The 17,282-nt window shown below is 44.1% G+C and overlaps 1 protein-coding gene across 20 annotated transcripts in view; it reads right to left on the bottom strand.

The window, feature by feature from the left end:
- mbnl2 (muscleblind-like splicing regulator 2) overlaps positions 1-17,282 on the bottom strand; it is a 61,363-nt gene that overhangs the window by 14,395 nt on the left and 29,686 nt on the right. For 7 of the 20 annotated variants that reach the window (XM_021313355.2, XM_012857267.3, XM_012857272.3 and 4 more), the window contains exons 3-7: positions 9,270-9,458; positions 7,729-7,932; positions 5,122-5,382; positions 1,093-1,146; positions 574-724 (exon numbers count right to left, since the gene is read on the bottom strand). In XM_021313355.2, coding sequence (XP_021169030.1) covers positions 574-724; positions 1,093-1,146; positions 5,122-5,382; positions 7,729-7,932; positions 9,270-9,458 — 859 coding nt within the window. The remainder of the gene's footprint in view (positions 1-573; positions 725-1,092; positions 1,147-5,121; positions 5,383-7,728; positions 7,933-9,269; positions 9,459-17,282) is intronic. The other 13 variants (XM_012857269.3, XM_012857273.3, XM_021313359.2 and 10 more) reach the window with 5 other exon arrangements.

Below are 17,282 nucleotides of genomic sequence, written 5' to 3'. Positions count from 1 at the left end.
CTGGCCCCTGTTATTGCCCCTGTACTAAAAACATGATATTAAATTTCTTAGGATGATAAATGCTGACAAAGATACCGTGACTGACAGGTCATTTGGATCAGTTGTATTTTTACGTTTATGGCTTTACCCAATAATAAAATAACAAAATAATTTAAAAATAAATATAAAAAATAACAATAATTAAAAAAAATGTAGCTGTTTCACATTAAGCTCCTGCTGTATTGAGAAAAGATCAGGGGTCTGCAACCTGCAGTTCCAGAGCCACAAGTGGCTCTTTGGCTTACTTAATATATTAAACGATGAAATGTTGACCTATTAAGGCTTTTTTTCACCCAATCTTTTGTTCTGTGCCTCTGTGAAAAAACACTGGCCCCACCCTGGCCCCCCTGCTAAATTTGGTCTAGAACCACCACTGAATATATCCCTTTTTTTGTTGCTCTGGTCTACGGCAGCACTGTCCTTCCCCCCTGGCCCTTAGCTTGGGATCAATGCGACCGCTCAAACCTACCCACGACGCCGTGCGTACCTACGCGGGCATCCGTGCGCCGCATGCACCCGAGTGCAAGCGCTCACCTGTGGGAAAGAAAGCGGGCTGCTGGAGCTGTGCGTTGGCCAGCGCCTGCTGGTAGTGCAAAACACTGGGGTTGAACAGGGAGCTGGCGCCGTTGCTCTTCTCAAGTGCTGGTCTCTTTGGTAGGGGCTGGAGGACGCCGTGGGGGAACGCCTTGCAAGACACAAACAGAAAGCACAGATCTGAGCCTCGCGCTCGCTCGCGTCCGCACCAGTATTATTGTAATGCGTTACTTTCTCTATGCACGGCACGTAACCAAAAAAAAAAGCAAGAAATGGAAACACATTAAAAGGAAGTAGTGTGGTAGCAGGAGTTATTTTTTAGCTTTACGTCCAACACTACAAAAACACAAAAGCTAGGAAAATCCACAGGTGTTCGTAACTGCTTAAAAGGTCTACACATTAAAAGTGTCTTACAGGGTTTCACAACAACAAAAAAAGAGCCAAAATTAAATTCTGTGAGTGGCTACAAGTACAATTAAAGAAGCTACATGCAAAGCAAAAGGTGAAAGGTCCAAGTACCAGGTCTACAGTTGCCTCGAGGGGTCGCTTCATTGCTTTGGCAGTCGACTGAGTCTTTAATTAGCAGGCAGCGAGCACATGATGGCCAATGGGATTCAAGCGTATTAACATACAGGTAACAGCAAGCAGAGGTGCATCATGGGGGACAGCATTGCATTGTGGATAGGTGAGAAGGAAAAAAACAAAAACAAAAATAATCTGAATGCCAGTATACCACATACAAAACAATAGGCATGCACATAAACAAAAGAATCTGTTTCGTTTTTTTTTTACCTTTTAAAGAAACATAGCTACTATTGTAATTAGTACAAAAGCGGAAAAAACAAAAAAAGCAGCTATATTACCATTTTTGGTTAAAAAGCAAGATTCTAATATGTACTATAAACCTACAAGGAGAGCTTTTTTTTTTTTTCTTCTTCCCTGAAAGTTAACTGGAAATATATCAAAGAACAAAGCTGATTACACTCAAAAAGGTATGTGATCAGTACAGAGGCTCTCCTTCTATTAAAGGACGAGAGTTTCAGCGCTCCTCTACCAGCACTGCAAAAACGCATATAAAAATGAGTAAAATGTTCTTAAAAATATGTGTTTTTGTCCTCGATTTGAGCAGTTAATTAAGATCATCTGTCAGTGGAATGAGTATTTTTACCACTAAAATAAGATAATTAGACATCCTGCACTTGAAATAAGATGATGGAGATGAGTTGTTCCTATTTTAAGTAAAAAAAAAAATCTTATTCCATTGGCAGATCATCTGATTTACCTGCTCAAATCAAGGACAAATACATTCATTTTAAGAAAAATTGACCTATTTTTAGGTTGGTTTTTGCAGTGTGAGGTTAAATTACGCAGCTCTGCCCTCGAAGCCGGCAAAAAAATAAAAAAAAATAAAAAAACACCCAAAGAAAATAAGAATGAAGTAAATAGGCTCCTGCGCGGGCTTATTTCAAATAGGAGATTAGCACAATTAGCGAGGGAGGCTGTCTGCGTTGCAGCGGTTCTGACAACAACAACAAAAAACAATCACACCCTCTTTCTGTAGTGCTGTCCGTATAAAAAAAAAAAATCTGGTGATGGGTTGGAGTCAGTTGTGAGGGCGCGGAGCTTTTTAGCGTGGACAAAGTGACGCGAGTTGGGAGGAGTTTAAATAGCAGAATGTGGAGCTCTGTTTATTCCAAAGCTTATGGCATAAAAAAAAAACAAAAACAGAAATAGCTTCAAGTTTAATCCGTACATATGTAGGAATCCTAACTGACCTCGGCAGGTTTACTTTCCAACTCAAAGTGAATGCCGGGCACAAATAAAACGAAACAAAAAATAAATAAAACACATGAATGCGATGGTCCATGCACAAGCCTCTTGCTTGATGTATGTGGGGGTTTTCTCACTGTGCAGACATCTTGCATTGCTGATGGCGTTTGCAGACCTGAAGCGCTTGGTTAGTGCGAATGAAAGGCGGCCTACTGAGGTGACATGGAAAGCAAAGATGGCTGCGTTTGACTAGCGATGAGGAGGACGGTCACAGCCGCGGCAAAGCAGCACAACGTGGCAAACGGTAAAACAACGGCGACTGCATCCGCCCGTGGGTAATCTTATCTACTGAACACTTTGTGGAATTATAGACGGCGACCTTTGCTATTTTTAGCGGCGCGGGACGCGCAGATTTTTATGGATCCGCTTCAATAAAAAGTGCCGCGGCTCAGGCCGAGGGCTCAGAGACAATTGGATTAAAGATGCTGACGAGACAACTCGCCGTCCTGAGGTTAACCCCTCGTCACCTCCGGCACAGACTGGAACAGCTGAAGGTGGTTTGGGAACCGGGTCATAAAGACGATAAACTGAAGCGTATGACGCCTGCATACTGAAATTACGAAGCAGAGGAAACACAAGTCACAAGAGGCTAAAGTAGAATTTTCTACATATTGTAAGTATTCATATAGCTGGAAGCTGTCGTGTATTTTATCGGACCTTTTATATAATAGACCAACACGAAGTTGTGCGTTATTGTGAAGAGGAAGGAAAATGATTCATGATTTTCATTATTTTTCGCCTATAAAAATCCGGAAACTGAGAATTTCATTTGTATTCTGCACCCCCACTGGGTCAATACTTTGTATTGTATGCCAACCTTAGCTGCAATCACAGCCGCAGTATTTAGGGACCTACCTGTACGCTACAAAAAGGGAAGTAAAAGTAAGTAATATTGCCTTGAAATGGGTTTATTTGACCTTCATTTGAGCGGGTAAATACAATTATCTGCCAATCAAATGAGTGTTTTCACCCCTAAAATAAGATAATTGGATATACTTCACTTGAAATACGATGTTGGAGATGAGTTGTTCCTATTTTAAGTGCATAAATCTTATTCCATTGGCGGATCGTTTAAACTTTCCTGCTCAAATCAAGAACAAATGCACTCATTTCAAGAAAATGTGACTTACTTTTAGTTCCTTCTTTTGCAGTTCTACACGCCAAGCACATCTACACTGCAAATACGGATAAAAAAATAAGCAAAATGTTCTTAAACATTGTGTTTTTGTCCTTGATCTGAGCAGGTAAATATGATCATTTGCCAATGGAATGAGCATTTTGACCCCTGAATCAAGATAATTAGACATCCTGCACTTGAAATAAGATGATGGTGATGAGTTGTTCCTATTTGAAGTGCAAAAATCTTATTCTATTGGCAGATCATCTTATTTACTTGCTCAAATCAAGGACAGATACACAAATTTTAAGAAAATTTTAGTCATGTTTAGTTCCGTTTTTGCAGTGTAGAGACGGAGATCCTTCTCTAGTTTTCATTGGATCCCTGCAGCTCCTCCACAGTTACTATATACCTGCTTCTCTGACTGATGCTCCCATTCACCATTCTGCTACAACTTATTTGTAGTCATACGTATCAATCGCGCGCTACTTTGTGTCGGCCTATCACGTAACAGTAATAGTGACATAAACCGTGAAAAGGTTCATGGGAACGCGAAGGGTTTAAATGCGCTGCTGTTTTCCATATGCAGCTGCGACCACGTGAGCGAACACGCCTAACCTGCCTCGTCATTCCACACTGTGGCCTCGCAGAGGAGAGAGAGAGAGAGAGAGAGGGAGAGAGGAAGAGCAAGCAGCGATGGAGCCAGCCAATGAGAGGTACGGTGTGTGTGCAAGGCGTAAAGCATGCCCCATGCCATGGAGGGAAAGAAAGGGAGTCAGTCAGCACACTGGCGCAGTGCAAGGTGTGCAAGTGCAGCAGCCAAAGGACCAATCAAAAGAAGCCACTCAATGCCTCGGGGGAAGGCGGCGGGGTGGGAGGGGGGGGGCAGCCAAAAGTGAACGGCGTACTTTGGGTTTTTACATCCTCCTCTACCTTTTCCCCTGTCAGTGGGGATGACTCAACCTAAAGCAGGGTGAAACTCCCACCCCGTCATGCTACATCCACCCCTGATTCAATTTGCAACTGATCTGCAGAGAACTGCACTTATCACTGAGAGCAGCGAAGTGGGATGGAGGTGGTGGGTGGTGGTGGTGGTGGGGGGGGGAGCCGACGCATTGTCTCCGTGCGAACCAAGGGCATTGAGAAATAAAAGAAGGCTGCGGTGAAATAACAGCAGATTGTTCCTGATCTGTTTAGGTCTGGCTAAACCCTGTTTGTCGCGTACAGCCGTCCTCTCGTCGGAGCGACTGTTGTCGCCGAGCCGTGGCCTAGAGTCCGCCAGGATAAGGCAGCGTTTGTGCACGGTAATAAAGCAGGGCTCCACATTGTACGTCAACGTGAGCGAGACGTGTTGTTTTTGCCAGCGGTGAGACTATTTACGACCAAAACAGAAAGAAAACCTCCGGATGTCCCCAGAATAAAACAGAAAACAAACTTTTTTTTTTTTTTTTTTTACAGTGTTTCACAATAGCTGTAAACAGGCAGACACATCAGAATTAGAAAAGCAGCCCTAAGCTTGTTGGATAAACACGTCACTTAAAAGTGTTTTGACCCGCCGTGCCTGAGAGCACAGCGGGCGGCCAGTAGGGCGGCGCTCTCACCATGGCTGCAGCCGTGGCCGCAGCCTGCGCAGCCACGGCCGTCTGGTTGGCCTGGTGCTGGGCGGCCTTAATCTTGGCCTGCAGGTGGGCCGGGGGGTGAAAGTACTTGCACTTCTCGCGGGAGCAGCGGCTCTTGATGTAGTCCATGCACACCGTGACCGTGTTGTCGCTGGTGTCGATCATGGGGCTGTCGCTCGGGTGCGCGAAGCGGCAGTCCGTCTCGCCGCGGGCGCAGTTGCCCCGCTGGAACTCGCGGCAGACCTGTGGGGGAGACGAGACGATCACGCCGTTGACAAAAACCAGTGTTTTTTTTTATCCGACCGGGAACAGGAAAACATCTAAAACATCGGAGACGCGTTGGTAAAATGAAGGCAGGCATGGATTTGTCCGCTTCATTTTACAAACTGGCGTTAACGAAGGAAACCTAAATAGGCCTGTTTCAAATAGGGCTGAATAATTAATCGCATTTTCAATATAATCACGATTTAAAAAAACGCAATTTCCAAATCGCAGAGGTCTGCAATTTTTGGCTATGTAACAATCAGGGAATTAGACACGTCCATTAGGTGTTGGTAAAATGTTTAAAGTGGGTTTGCCTCCACATGGAAGGGAAGACAGTTGCAGGGAGTGAAATATTCTAACTTGTATTACTTGTTTTAGAGTTTATATAATCATACATAGCATTAAGTACTGGTCAATCAGTTTAATACATAAACTTGCTTGTTGGTTGCACTTTATGTTCAACAAGGATTGATGTCCAAATCAACTAAAAGCTGTTCTCTTGAATAATATTCTGATTAATAGAAACATTAAAAGTTCTTGTTTTAAATAGTCCTTGTTTACAAACATCTTTATTTAGACGCCATTTTTGTTGCTTGTGGTTAATGCAGAGAAAAGTCAAAATTGCAATTTTGGTTGAAATATATTGTAGGCAGAACGCAATCATTTCTGCTCTGAGTTTAGATGCTGTGGGTGTTTTAGCAACTAATCTGCACAGCGAGGAAACAAATTGATTTGTTGTTTGTATATATTTAAAAAGACATGATAAATTAAACTGGAAAAAAAAATTGCATTAAATCACAATATTAAGAAAAAAAATCGCAATTAGATTATTTTCCAAAATCGTTCAGCCATAATTTCAAATGTGGCATACACGAATGCTCGTGCCGATCTACACATAACAAAGCACGCCTACATGTCTGCGCAAAAACTTACACACACACACACACACACACACACACACACACACACACACACACACACACACACACACACACACACACACGAGCATGCATGTTGGCTTTGGTGTAGGAGTGCATACGTGTCTCAGAGGGATGCAGCTTAATTAAAGCCAGCTCCATTCAGTTGCTAAGTGATGGCACTCCTGCAGAAAAACACATACAGGCACACGCCCACGCATCACCTTCAGGTCTTAGGTAGATTACTGTTTATCTTGATAAATATGGTGCCGTAAGGGAAAGAAAAAAAAGAAGTCTTCCTCATGGACTCTTTCGCAATCCCACAGTTATTCTTCTCCAGACTTGTTTGCCAAGAGGGCAGATGGAGACGTTCAGAGTTGTTTTAAACGTCCCGGTTTGACTGCGGCTGTCTGGCGGCTGCCGCTTCTCGTGTTGAGTCAATTTACAGCTCGGATCGCCGCGAATTATCATACCTCGTTCTCTCACGTGGCGGCTCTAAGAAGAAGTCGAAGTATTTGGAGAAACTTATGCTCAAGAACGGCGGCGCTGGCTTATGAAGGAGAACGAGGCGGTCCGTTCCCGTCCCCGCCTACAGAGATCCGTACTAAACGAAACACGAGCACTGGCTTGTTTTTTTTTTTTTGTTTTTTCAGTAAACTAATTAGGGCTGAACAATTAACTGCATTTTCAATATAATCGCGATTTAAAAAACCGCAATTTCCAAATCGCAGAGGTCTGCAATTTTTGGCTATGTAACAATCAGGGAATTAGACACGTCCATTAGGTGTTGGTAAAATGTTTAAAGTGGGTTTGCCTCCACATGGAAGGGAAGACAGTTGCAGCAGTGAGATAATCTAATTTTATTACTTGTTTTAGAGTTTATATAATCATACATAGCATTAAGTACAGGTCAATCAGTTTATTACATAGAATTGTTTATTGGTTGCACTTTATGTTCAACAAGGATTGATGTCCAAATCAACTAAAAGCTGTTCTCTTGAATAATATTCTGATTAATAGAAACATTAAAAGTTCTTGTTTTAAATAGTCCTTGTTTACAAACGTCTTTATTTAGACGCCATTTTTGTTGCTTGTGGTTAATGCAGAGAAAAGTCAAAATTGCAATTTTGGTTGAAATATATCGTAGGCAGAACGCAATAATTTCTGCTCTGAGTTTAGATGCTGTGGGTCTTTTAGCACCTGATCTGCACAGCGAGGAAACAAAATGATTTGTTGTTTGTATATGTTTAAAAAGACATGATAAATTAAACTGGGGGGGAAAAAAATCGCATTAAATCGCAATATGAAGAAAAAAAAATCGCAATTAGATTATTTTCCAAAATCGTTCAGCCCTAAAACAAATTATAACATTAAAAAAAAAAAAAAACCAACAGTTTGCTTGGGTCACCTCCAGCTTGTCGGCACGCAGCAGCTTCTGGTTGGAGGAGGAAGCGGCCGTCACCGACACGGGCGGGCTGCCGGGCACGATGACGGGAGCGCTGGGCAGAATGTCGGTGGGGACCAGGCCCATGCTGTGGGACATCGGGGTCAGGTAAGGGGCGTAGCTCAACCCAGCACTGGAGCCCATGCCCTGGCTGACTGGAAACGTCTGCTAGGGACGGAGAGAAGATCAGAGGTTTCCCTTTTGCCACATTCTTCGGCAAAAAAGCAAGCGACTGACAGGCACCGAGAGACGGAAGCAGATGAGAGACGAGAGAGAAATGACATAAAAACAGAACTAAAAATAAGTAAAATGTTCTTAAAATTTGTGTATTTTTCCCTGATTTGAGCAGGTAAATAAGATCATCTGCCAATAGAATAAGATTTTTGCACTTAAAATAGGAACAACTCATCTCCATCATCTTATTTCAAGTGCAGTATATCTAATTATCTTATTTTAGGGATCAAAATACTCATTCCATTGGCAGATAATCTTATTTACCTGCTCAAATTAGGGACAAAAACACAAATTTTAAGAACATTTTACTTATTTTTAGATCCGTTTTTGCAGTGTACGGTCGGAACTTGATATTAAAACCTTTTTTTCTTTCACTCTCCGACGTTAAATCCGTCCAAAAATGACTTCTGCTTGCTAAATGTTGCAAACAATTGTGCAAAACATAAGGAAAGATGCCCAAATCATGGAGTTTAAAAGGCCTTTCTACTAAATACACTGCAAAAACGGATCTAAAACAAGTAAAATGTTCTTAAAGTTAGTCTATTCGTCCTTGATTTGAGCAGGTAAATAAGATTATTTGCCAATGGAATGAGTATTTGTACCCCTAAAATAAGATATTTAGACATCCTGCACTTGAAATAAGATGATGGAGATGAATTGTTCCTATTTTAAGTGGAAAAATCTTATTCCATTGGCAAATCATCTTACCTGCTCAAATCAAGGACAAATACACTCATTTAAAGAAAATTTTACTTATTTTTATTTCTGTTTTTGCAGTGTACTGAGGACATTTATGTAAACGTCTCATTATTCTGGATTATCAGTCACTAGAAATAACCTAAATGACTTGGAACTGTTAAAGCTGGCTTAATGTCCTTCGGTGAAAACATGCGTCCTGCTATGTACCGCCGTGGATGTATGGCAGACGAGAGAAAAGGTTAGCCGCTGGGGGGGGGGGGGGGGGGGGGACAGGCAGCTGGGGGTAACACAGAGGAAAATGTTTCAAAGAGGACGCGGCGAGAGCGGAAAGCGAGAGACAAGATTTATTTTGTTTTCCACCTCTGTGCCTCCTGGACAGATTTTGCTGAAAAGGCAAGTTCCGCTTTAGCTGCGCCTGGCTGCGCGTAGACGCAGCCATACACTTTCACACCTGCCGCGATGGCGGCTGGGAAGCTGGGAGTTTTGCGTCGCAGTGTCAGAGCGGCAGCAGAAAAAAAGCGCACATTTGCAATGATTTGTAAGCCGGACAGCAGAGTTGGCGTGTCATTTACCCACAGCAGAGAACCAGCACTGACCACAGGCTGCATGGTTGTTCCGGGGATCATGAACTGCATCTGCTGAGCCAGCATGGCGGCGGCCGTCTTCTGCTGGATCAGGTTGTTCCGCCCGTTGATCTCCAGCTGGGTCTTCAGGTGAGCGGGCGGGTGGAGGTACTTGCAGTTCTCTCGCGTGCAGCGGCCCTGAGAACGACAGCGTAAAAAAAACAAAAGTGGACGTTGGAAGGCTTGCCTGAAAAGAGAACGGAAAGCACGGAGCAAAAGCTGGTGGAGTGGGTTCAATATTCACCCTGGGCGTCAGAAGATCGCCTGAGGAACAGACGCTTCTGGTCTCTCTGCACAGAAACATTTTTGTTTTTTTGCCCTCTCTTTTTAAAGATAAATAAAAAAAAAAAACAGCTTTTGATTTGCTAGCTTGTTATCTCTGCTGGGTTTTGGCCTCGCTTTCATCGTAAACACGGCGCCTAGCAAGTTGTCAGGGCAGACGAGATAAAGTGGACGGCGACAGAGGACAAAGGCTGGAACTCTTCTTGTCGACGTCTCTTTTTCTTTATGGCTTCTTTGTACGGGGATACGACTTAAGCATAAAGAAACGTCGAACGCTATAACATCCGTATATATCTATATATATCTATATATATCTATATCTATATATATATATATATATATATATATATATATATATATATATATATATATATATATATATATATATATATATATATATATTAACTAAAAGTCAATTGGTTAAATCTAAACATTGTGGTCTTCATTATTTCATAAAACCGTGTCACATGTGAACCTTTTACGTTCTGGTATAGTCACAGATTAGGAACAGACGTTTTGGGAGAGTATTAATAAGAAAGTTACTAATATGAGAAAAAAAAAGTACAAGGACAATAAAGTAAAAAAAAAAAAAAAAAGACAAAAGTTGTAATATTATGAGAAAAAATTCATATTATGAGGGGGCCATTTCCAGAATAGTCACAGTTTGCGGAACTATTTCAGTCCTGGAGTAATAGGGCCAGGTTAGATTCTTTTGATTATTTTTATTCTTTACGAGAATAAATTCAGGAGAATGAAGCTCAAAAGGATACGACAATAAACTCGTAATATTACAAAAATAAAAATATTACGAATACAAAGTATGTTCTAAGATTAAAGTCCCTCTGATACTGTTTAAGTGACTCAGACTAACTGCAGATTTGCCACATTCAACATGGCGGACGCTCTGACGCATCGCAGCACAGGCAGAACCCGCCCAATGACGGTGTCTACAAATATATGATGTCTTTATGGTCGGGCTTAAAGGGTCAACCTGAGCGAAATCCCAGTGGATGGAGACAACCAGTCTGACAAACCAGAAGCTAATGGTTAACACAACAATCCACCGCGGGAGAGCTAAAAGCCACGAACGACGGGTTGATCTGAGGGAAGATGGACAGAAAACGGACCGATATGGATTAGACAGGAGACGGAGAGGGAGAGGACGTGACATGGCAGCCGTGACACGGCGGGTCTCGGCCACTGCGAGGCAGGGGCCGAGGGAGCGGGAGATAAATTAGAATCAGTGTAGCGTGAGGAGGTCTGCTGCCCTGTCTAAATGCCTCTTAACTCCATGACACAGACCAGCCTCAGCACCGTGTCCCAATTAGCAAGCTCCCCTCTCATCGCAATCCCTCTAATTTCCTCTTATGAGGAAATATGACAGGCCTGCCCAGTGTCAGCGCTGTGATCGGTAATGACCGGGCTTAATTACTCATTCAGGTCCTGGATGTATCGCGCAGAACAACAACAACACGACCAGTGCAGGTAACCGTGCCTCAAACGTTTCCACATTTTATCACATCATACCTACAAATGAGGTAGTTGAAGTGTTTTCTTTTTAGGCTTTTATGCAACAGATCAACACAAAGCACGTCATAATGCTGCAGTGGAATGAAAATAATATATTGCTTGCAGGCAAAGAGGCTTGCGTCTGTATTTAGACAATACCTTTGAGAACCGAAGCAGGAACATGCTAAAAGCATCTCTGGGGTCTCTCTGTCATCTTAGCACATTTAGGCTACGTTCACAACTGCAGGTCTTGAAGCTCAGTCCCGATTTGAACCGCAAAGAGACCCGCGTGTGCGGCTAACAGAAGGAGACGTCACAGAGCGGCGCACTGTTTGCGGCAGTAATGGTGAATGTGATTGTTTCCGGAACTGTTCAATAAAGTTTAAAAAAAAATCACAGCCGACAATTGATGGCAAGACGAAGTGAGGTAAGAAGAAAGCAGCACAGCTATTAGCAACGATGCTAGCTGCTACTGCTAGCATCGTTGTGGAGCGAGAGACAGGAGAGGGACGTGAAAGACGTATAAAATGCGACACGGCCGTTCAGACTGCGGACGCTTTGAAAAAAAAAAAAACTCCAAGTAGTACCACATATGGAAAGCGGCATGAATCGTTTTTTTTTTTTGGGGTGTGAAAAGATGGGAATTGGCTCCGTTCACACGGCCGAGAAAAAGACAGAGGGGCAAAAAGATCGGATTCACTTCCCCGCAGCGTGAACGTAGCCTTTGAGGCTTTCATTTTGTCTCCTTGCTCTTTGTCAATGAGCTCCAGCTCATTTCGGACTGGAACAGAAAGAGTCTATGAAAAATGTTCCAGCCTGGCCACAGTTTCTCAACTGGATTTAGGTCTGGACTTCGACTGGACCACGCGTTAATAAACTTTGATGTAAACCTCAGATATCGTTGCGATCCATTTTGTGTTTGGAGCCACAAAGTACACAAAAAAAAAATGTTTTTTTAAATTATTAGAAACTTTTTAATTGAGGTATCTGCATTTCTTTTTTACAATTCTATTAAACTGTTTCTTGGGCCTGGGGCCACAGGCTGTAGACCCCAATCTGATTTCTACTGTTCTCCAGATTTGCATTACATTAGATTGAAAAGACTGTCGTCATTACAGCTTTTAACTTTTTGTTCTCTCTCTTCTTTCTTCATAGTAGGTACACCTGGTCTGGCGTTCTGTTAACTGTGACATCATCCAGAGAAGACGGCTCACCCGCTACTACCATCTAATGTAGAACAGATTACTAGATCAATGTGTGATTCTGTGCTTTTTTGTCTCTCTTGTTGTGTCTCTGCTCTGTCTTCTGTAACCCCCAGTCGGTCGAGGCAGATGACCGTTCATACTGAGCCCGGTTCTGCTGGAGGTTTTTCCTTCCTGTTAATGGGGAGTTTTTCTTCCCACTATCGCTTTATGCTTGCTCAGTATGAGGGATTGCTGCAAAGCCATGGACAATGCAGACAACTCTTCCTGTGGCTCTACGCTTCTCCAGGAGTGAATGCTGCTTGTCGGGACTTTGATGCAATCAACTGGTTTCCTTATATAGGACATTTTTGACCAATCTGTATAATCTGATTGATTTTGACTTTGTAAAGTGCCTCGAGATGACATGTTTCATGAATTGGCGCTATATAAATAAAATTGAATTGAAATTAAACCTTTCTGTATGTTTAGGGTCTGAACCTCCAACCCAGTGTGAGAAGCACCATACCACCCCCAGCATGGAGCTGCCACCACCAAGTTTCACTATATGTGGGTGGTGTGTTTCAGGGTAGTTCCCTTAAACGTTTTTCCTTAAAGTTTTTCTTCCGCATGAGGTTCCAAAGGCTTAATGTGACCAGAGAGCAAATCTTCACCTTGCTTCTCTTCCATAATGGCCGGATTGATGGAGCTCATAACCAACATTAAGAAATTCTCCCACCTGAGCTGTCGATATCTGTAGCTCCTCCGAAGTTTAAACGCCACACTTTCCATCTTCTTATTTACAAAACATTGGGAACACAAAGTAAAGCTTTCCTTAATTCTCACATCCATGCACAGCTGTCTGCTGGTCCGCAAGGTTTCGTGGGAAAGGGTCGAGCGGTGTGAATACCTTTGCAGAGCAATGCGCGTCTGATGTGTTGAGGAAGGCTTTTGGTGAAGTTTCACTTCACAGAAAGGGGCCAAATTAAAGCAGACTGACACATAAATCTACGATATATCTAAATCCAAACAGCCAGCTATTAGTAATTAGGGTTACAATGAATTGCAAACCACCGTACTATGGGACAATTCCTACTAGCTTAATGGACACGCGTCCCAAGGGGGGTTTTGATGCAAATGAACAGAAGAATAATATGGATTATTTTCAGTTCACGTTTGATGGCTCGGAGTGCTGCAGCGGGGATTTGCCGCTGATGCCCAACCTGTTCGGGAGCTTTGTTCTTCTTCTACGACGCGTGGGCAGACAAGGCAGAGAAATACTTTTAATCAAGCACGGCTCTAGGTATAATCCCGCTTCGCAGTGTAAACAGCCGCTACTCTCCGAGTCGCGTCGAGGGGAGAAGTAATAAAAGCTGCCTATCTTGAAGCTTGTGATATTAAAGGGGACAGCCCACAGCGCGTCCCCCGGTTGTTACCGCTACAATAACTTTCCCCCCTCGAATGATCTGAGCCACGAGGAAGGTTCGAGGGAGGCTGCCAGAAGGGACTGACCCCCGCAACCTGCCGCGAGAACCGCAGCGAGACACCGATACGCCCTCGGCTGCTTCAGAATCACACCTTCCCACACACATGCATACTAAACCACTCAGTCACAGCGAGCCTCACACACACACACAGTCAGAGGCATGTGTCCGTACAAGAAAGGTCTGCTCAGGCGTCTTCAAAACAGAGAAATAAAGTCAGCTAGCAGAAGCAAAAAAAATAATTGGAGCCCCTGTGTGTTGCACTATCAAAAGTGGCAAAAAAGAAGAGATGCGAGTGTTATGGCGGCCTCGTGCATCAGTGGGCGCCAGAAAGAATGCGTAGGCTGGTGCAAGTGTGCAGGAGAAAGCGCGTGTGGGCGGGTGCGAGATAGGGGGGGGGGGGGAGCTGGTGCTGAAGCTGTGCTCTGGACATCATCCCAGACCGAGTCTGTGGGGAGGCACAGTGTCCCCGTTGTGCCCCGCAGAGATCATAACAAACCAGAGAGCCTTGTGATAAACTCCGTCGGCTAGGTGGACTCAGAGAGAGGCCATTACTCTATTCTGTGGCCCGCGTTCTGCTCAGAGAGAGAGAGATGCTTCGTGAAATTGCTCATCATTATTCCCCATTTAAAGTGATGAGGCAAATTGTGGTGAAGAGACTTTGGGAGAGTGGTTCAAATCGCTTGTGTGATGCCTCGCTAAGTGCAGGCCCTGTACCGGAAAAACCACCTCGCGTTAGCGTGTCGACCGTGGTTTGACAGGCTTCTCCTACCGAGCCGTGCGTCATCCGCCTCAACGTCTACCGTTCCGCTTTTGCTTCGTCTCGTCTTAACGCAGAAGACTTCATTAAGAAGAGGGCCGCCGCTCTAATCACGACTCTAATGTTATATCACGAACTCTTGATCTTCAGGGTGGGCCTTTGCAGCGCTGCACCTTCTGATTGGCGCGCGCAGCGACCAGTAAACTAAAACTGACCAATAACCTTGCATCTTACCAACAATTTAATATAGCTTTGGAGAGGATGCCGCCCTGAGACTTTCCCGATAATGTGAAAGCGTAAAACCGTACTGGGCTGATTACCAAGCGTAGGTCACATGACCAGCATTCTCATCCTGAATCCAGTGGTCAAACTACCATGACAGCAACTCAATGAAATATATTCCTCCTTGGATGACATCATGCATTTGAATCAGTATGTTCTGGATAATGCATCTTCATGTCGAATAACACAGGCAGATTATTCTTAAACTGGCTATTTAAGCCATAATCTGGGAGAGAGGGCAGCCTTAATAAATGCTTATAACCACTGAAACCCACGATGCCTAAACGGCCTCAAAACCTCTCATTTCTAGGAAGTCCTATCTATGTGTTATTACACTGTCTGCCGTTGTTATCAGCTTATCAAATGACTTTATCATAATTACCTACAACCAAAAAATTATTATATTACTGCCTCAGAAACTTCATTACATTTCTGACAAGTTATTATGTTATTGGGTTTAATCCCTTTAAAATGGCCCACATTATTTTTGGTCATTCCAGCATTTGGTGTTCATATAATAAAGGTGCAGTGCCCTCCACTGGGATATGAAGGGCCGATATTGATATTCAATATTAATACTGCGTTTATGTCTGATAACCGATATTTACCGATGTGCGTGGCTGTCCAGATGTTTCTGTACACACATTAACGTTCCTGTGATGATCAAATTTAGTAAGATTTTGCTAACTGAATGTGGATTACAGTCTAGACTTTCATACGTCTTCTTTTCACGTTCACATGACCAACCCGCTCCCCCTTTTTGAGACACAGGCAACTAGATGGAAATAGAAGATCGGTTGTTAATATCGGCCCAGTTTTACTTACTGAACCGATACTCGTATAATAAAAATGGGCCGATACCAATGTTAATGCCGATATGTTAAAAGCCCAAAACCTTGTAGTTGTTGTTGAGATTTTATGACCCAAAGACGCCACCCTCCTCGGCGGATCATACTCCAGGCTTGGGGGGAAGTCAAAGCCAGGAGCTGAAATTACACCTTTTCACCGGGGGGGGTCGCTCACAGGGCTGCTTATTATCATCGAAGGCATCATGTCCCCCCCTCCCTCCCTCCCTCCATGCGTAGGAATGCAGTGAGCCATGTTTTGGGATAGGTTAATAACTGCTGTGATTTAGATTGGATAATCACCGGCTTGCATGGCAGGGAGAAACAAACGTCAAGGAGGGAGCGATCAGAGATAAAGTGAGCCGCCGTCTTCTGACAGGGAGAGCTGTTCGCTCAGAAACCGCCACACTCAGCCCATTTATCCTTTATTTTAAACACCTATAACACCCCGTTCACTCACCTAAGTTTATTTTTAGCACTTCATTCCGGCGGACAGAGAAGTTTTTTTTTTTTTAAACGTGGCGGCTGCTGATCAAAACAGTGATCTGGAGACATCGCCTCCTTCTGCCTGGCATTTCTCTAGGGTTCAAAGCCCTGATGTCCTAAGAATCGGCCTTTATTTTAATGCACAAGGGAAGATCGTTGATGGCTGAGATTTTAGCGATGCACAGACGGGAGGGGAGGAAACAAAGCAAACATTTATCACAGCAAACACGCTGCTACAGGGAGACAAAACCCCAGCGATGGGAGGGAAGATAGAGGGAGGTTGTATCTCTGCTCAGACATGACACAGCGATCGCAGTGTTTAGATTAAACGGACTGTGATGTGTTGGGGAGGGGGGGGCTGAGCTCTGGAAAGAAAGTCTCACAAATAAATAAAGAAAAACACTTTATTCGGCTCCCAGTTCATGATCCTGCCGCCACCGTGTTTCCCTGCATGGACGGCTGTTGTCAGCTCTCCGCTAGATCGAGTCTTTCGATTGAAGGTCGGTGGCTTCAACGTCCGTCACCTCTGACCACCGCAAACAAAACGGGTCGAAAGCGGATCCTATGGCGAGCGCAGCCGTACCAAAAGCCCGACGGCGTGCCTGGCGGGGGCGACGCGGACCGTTAGCTTTCCGCCACGCGTGGCGTCGCGTCTGGTCGGTTCTGTTTTCCCCCACGGTGAAAAGAAACATTTTACTGCAAAACAGGAAAACAGGAATCCTGGGTACGGCATCTGTGCATCTGTCGGTGGAATTACTCCACAACTAGCCAGCTAGATTCATGGACCCCCCACCTCCCCCCCACCCCGTCAGAATGATGGCTGCTGTGTCTGTGGGTGGCACAGACACAGAGATCCAGTCTTCCACCCGCTCTGAAGAATAGCGCTTCAGTCCCTTCACCACTGTAACAGTTGCACCCCCCCCACCACCACCACCACCACCTCAATGGGCGCTTTATCTTAAGGTCTGCTGGAGACAGAGAAAGAGGCCCGCCTATAGGCCGACTGCCGATCTGTGAGAGTCCTCGTAAAACGTGACTGACAACGCCTTCATATCGCGCCGCCGCGCTTCCAGTGGAACTTAATGAGAAGCCTGGCGTCCCGCCGCTTTTACAAGATGGATATGCATAAAAGG

This window comes from Fundulus heteroclitus, chromosome 24 (genome assembly GCF_011125445.2).
Source record: "Fundulus heteroclitus isolate FHET01 chromosome 24, MU-UCD_Fhet_4.1, whole genome shotgun sequence".
NCBI lineage: Eukaryota > Metazoa > Chordata > Actinopteri > Cyprinodontiformes > Fundulidae > Fundulus > Fundulus heteroclitus.
The sequence above is the reverse complement of the archived record's forward strand: the minus strand, read 5'-3'. Positions and strand labels throughout refer to the sequence as shown.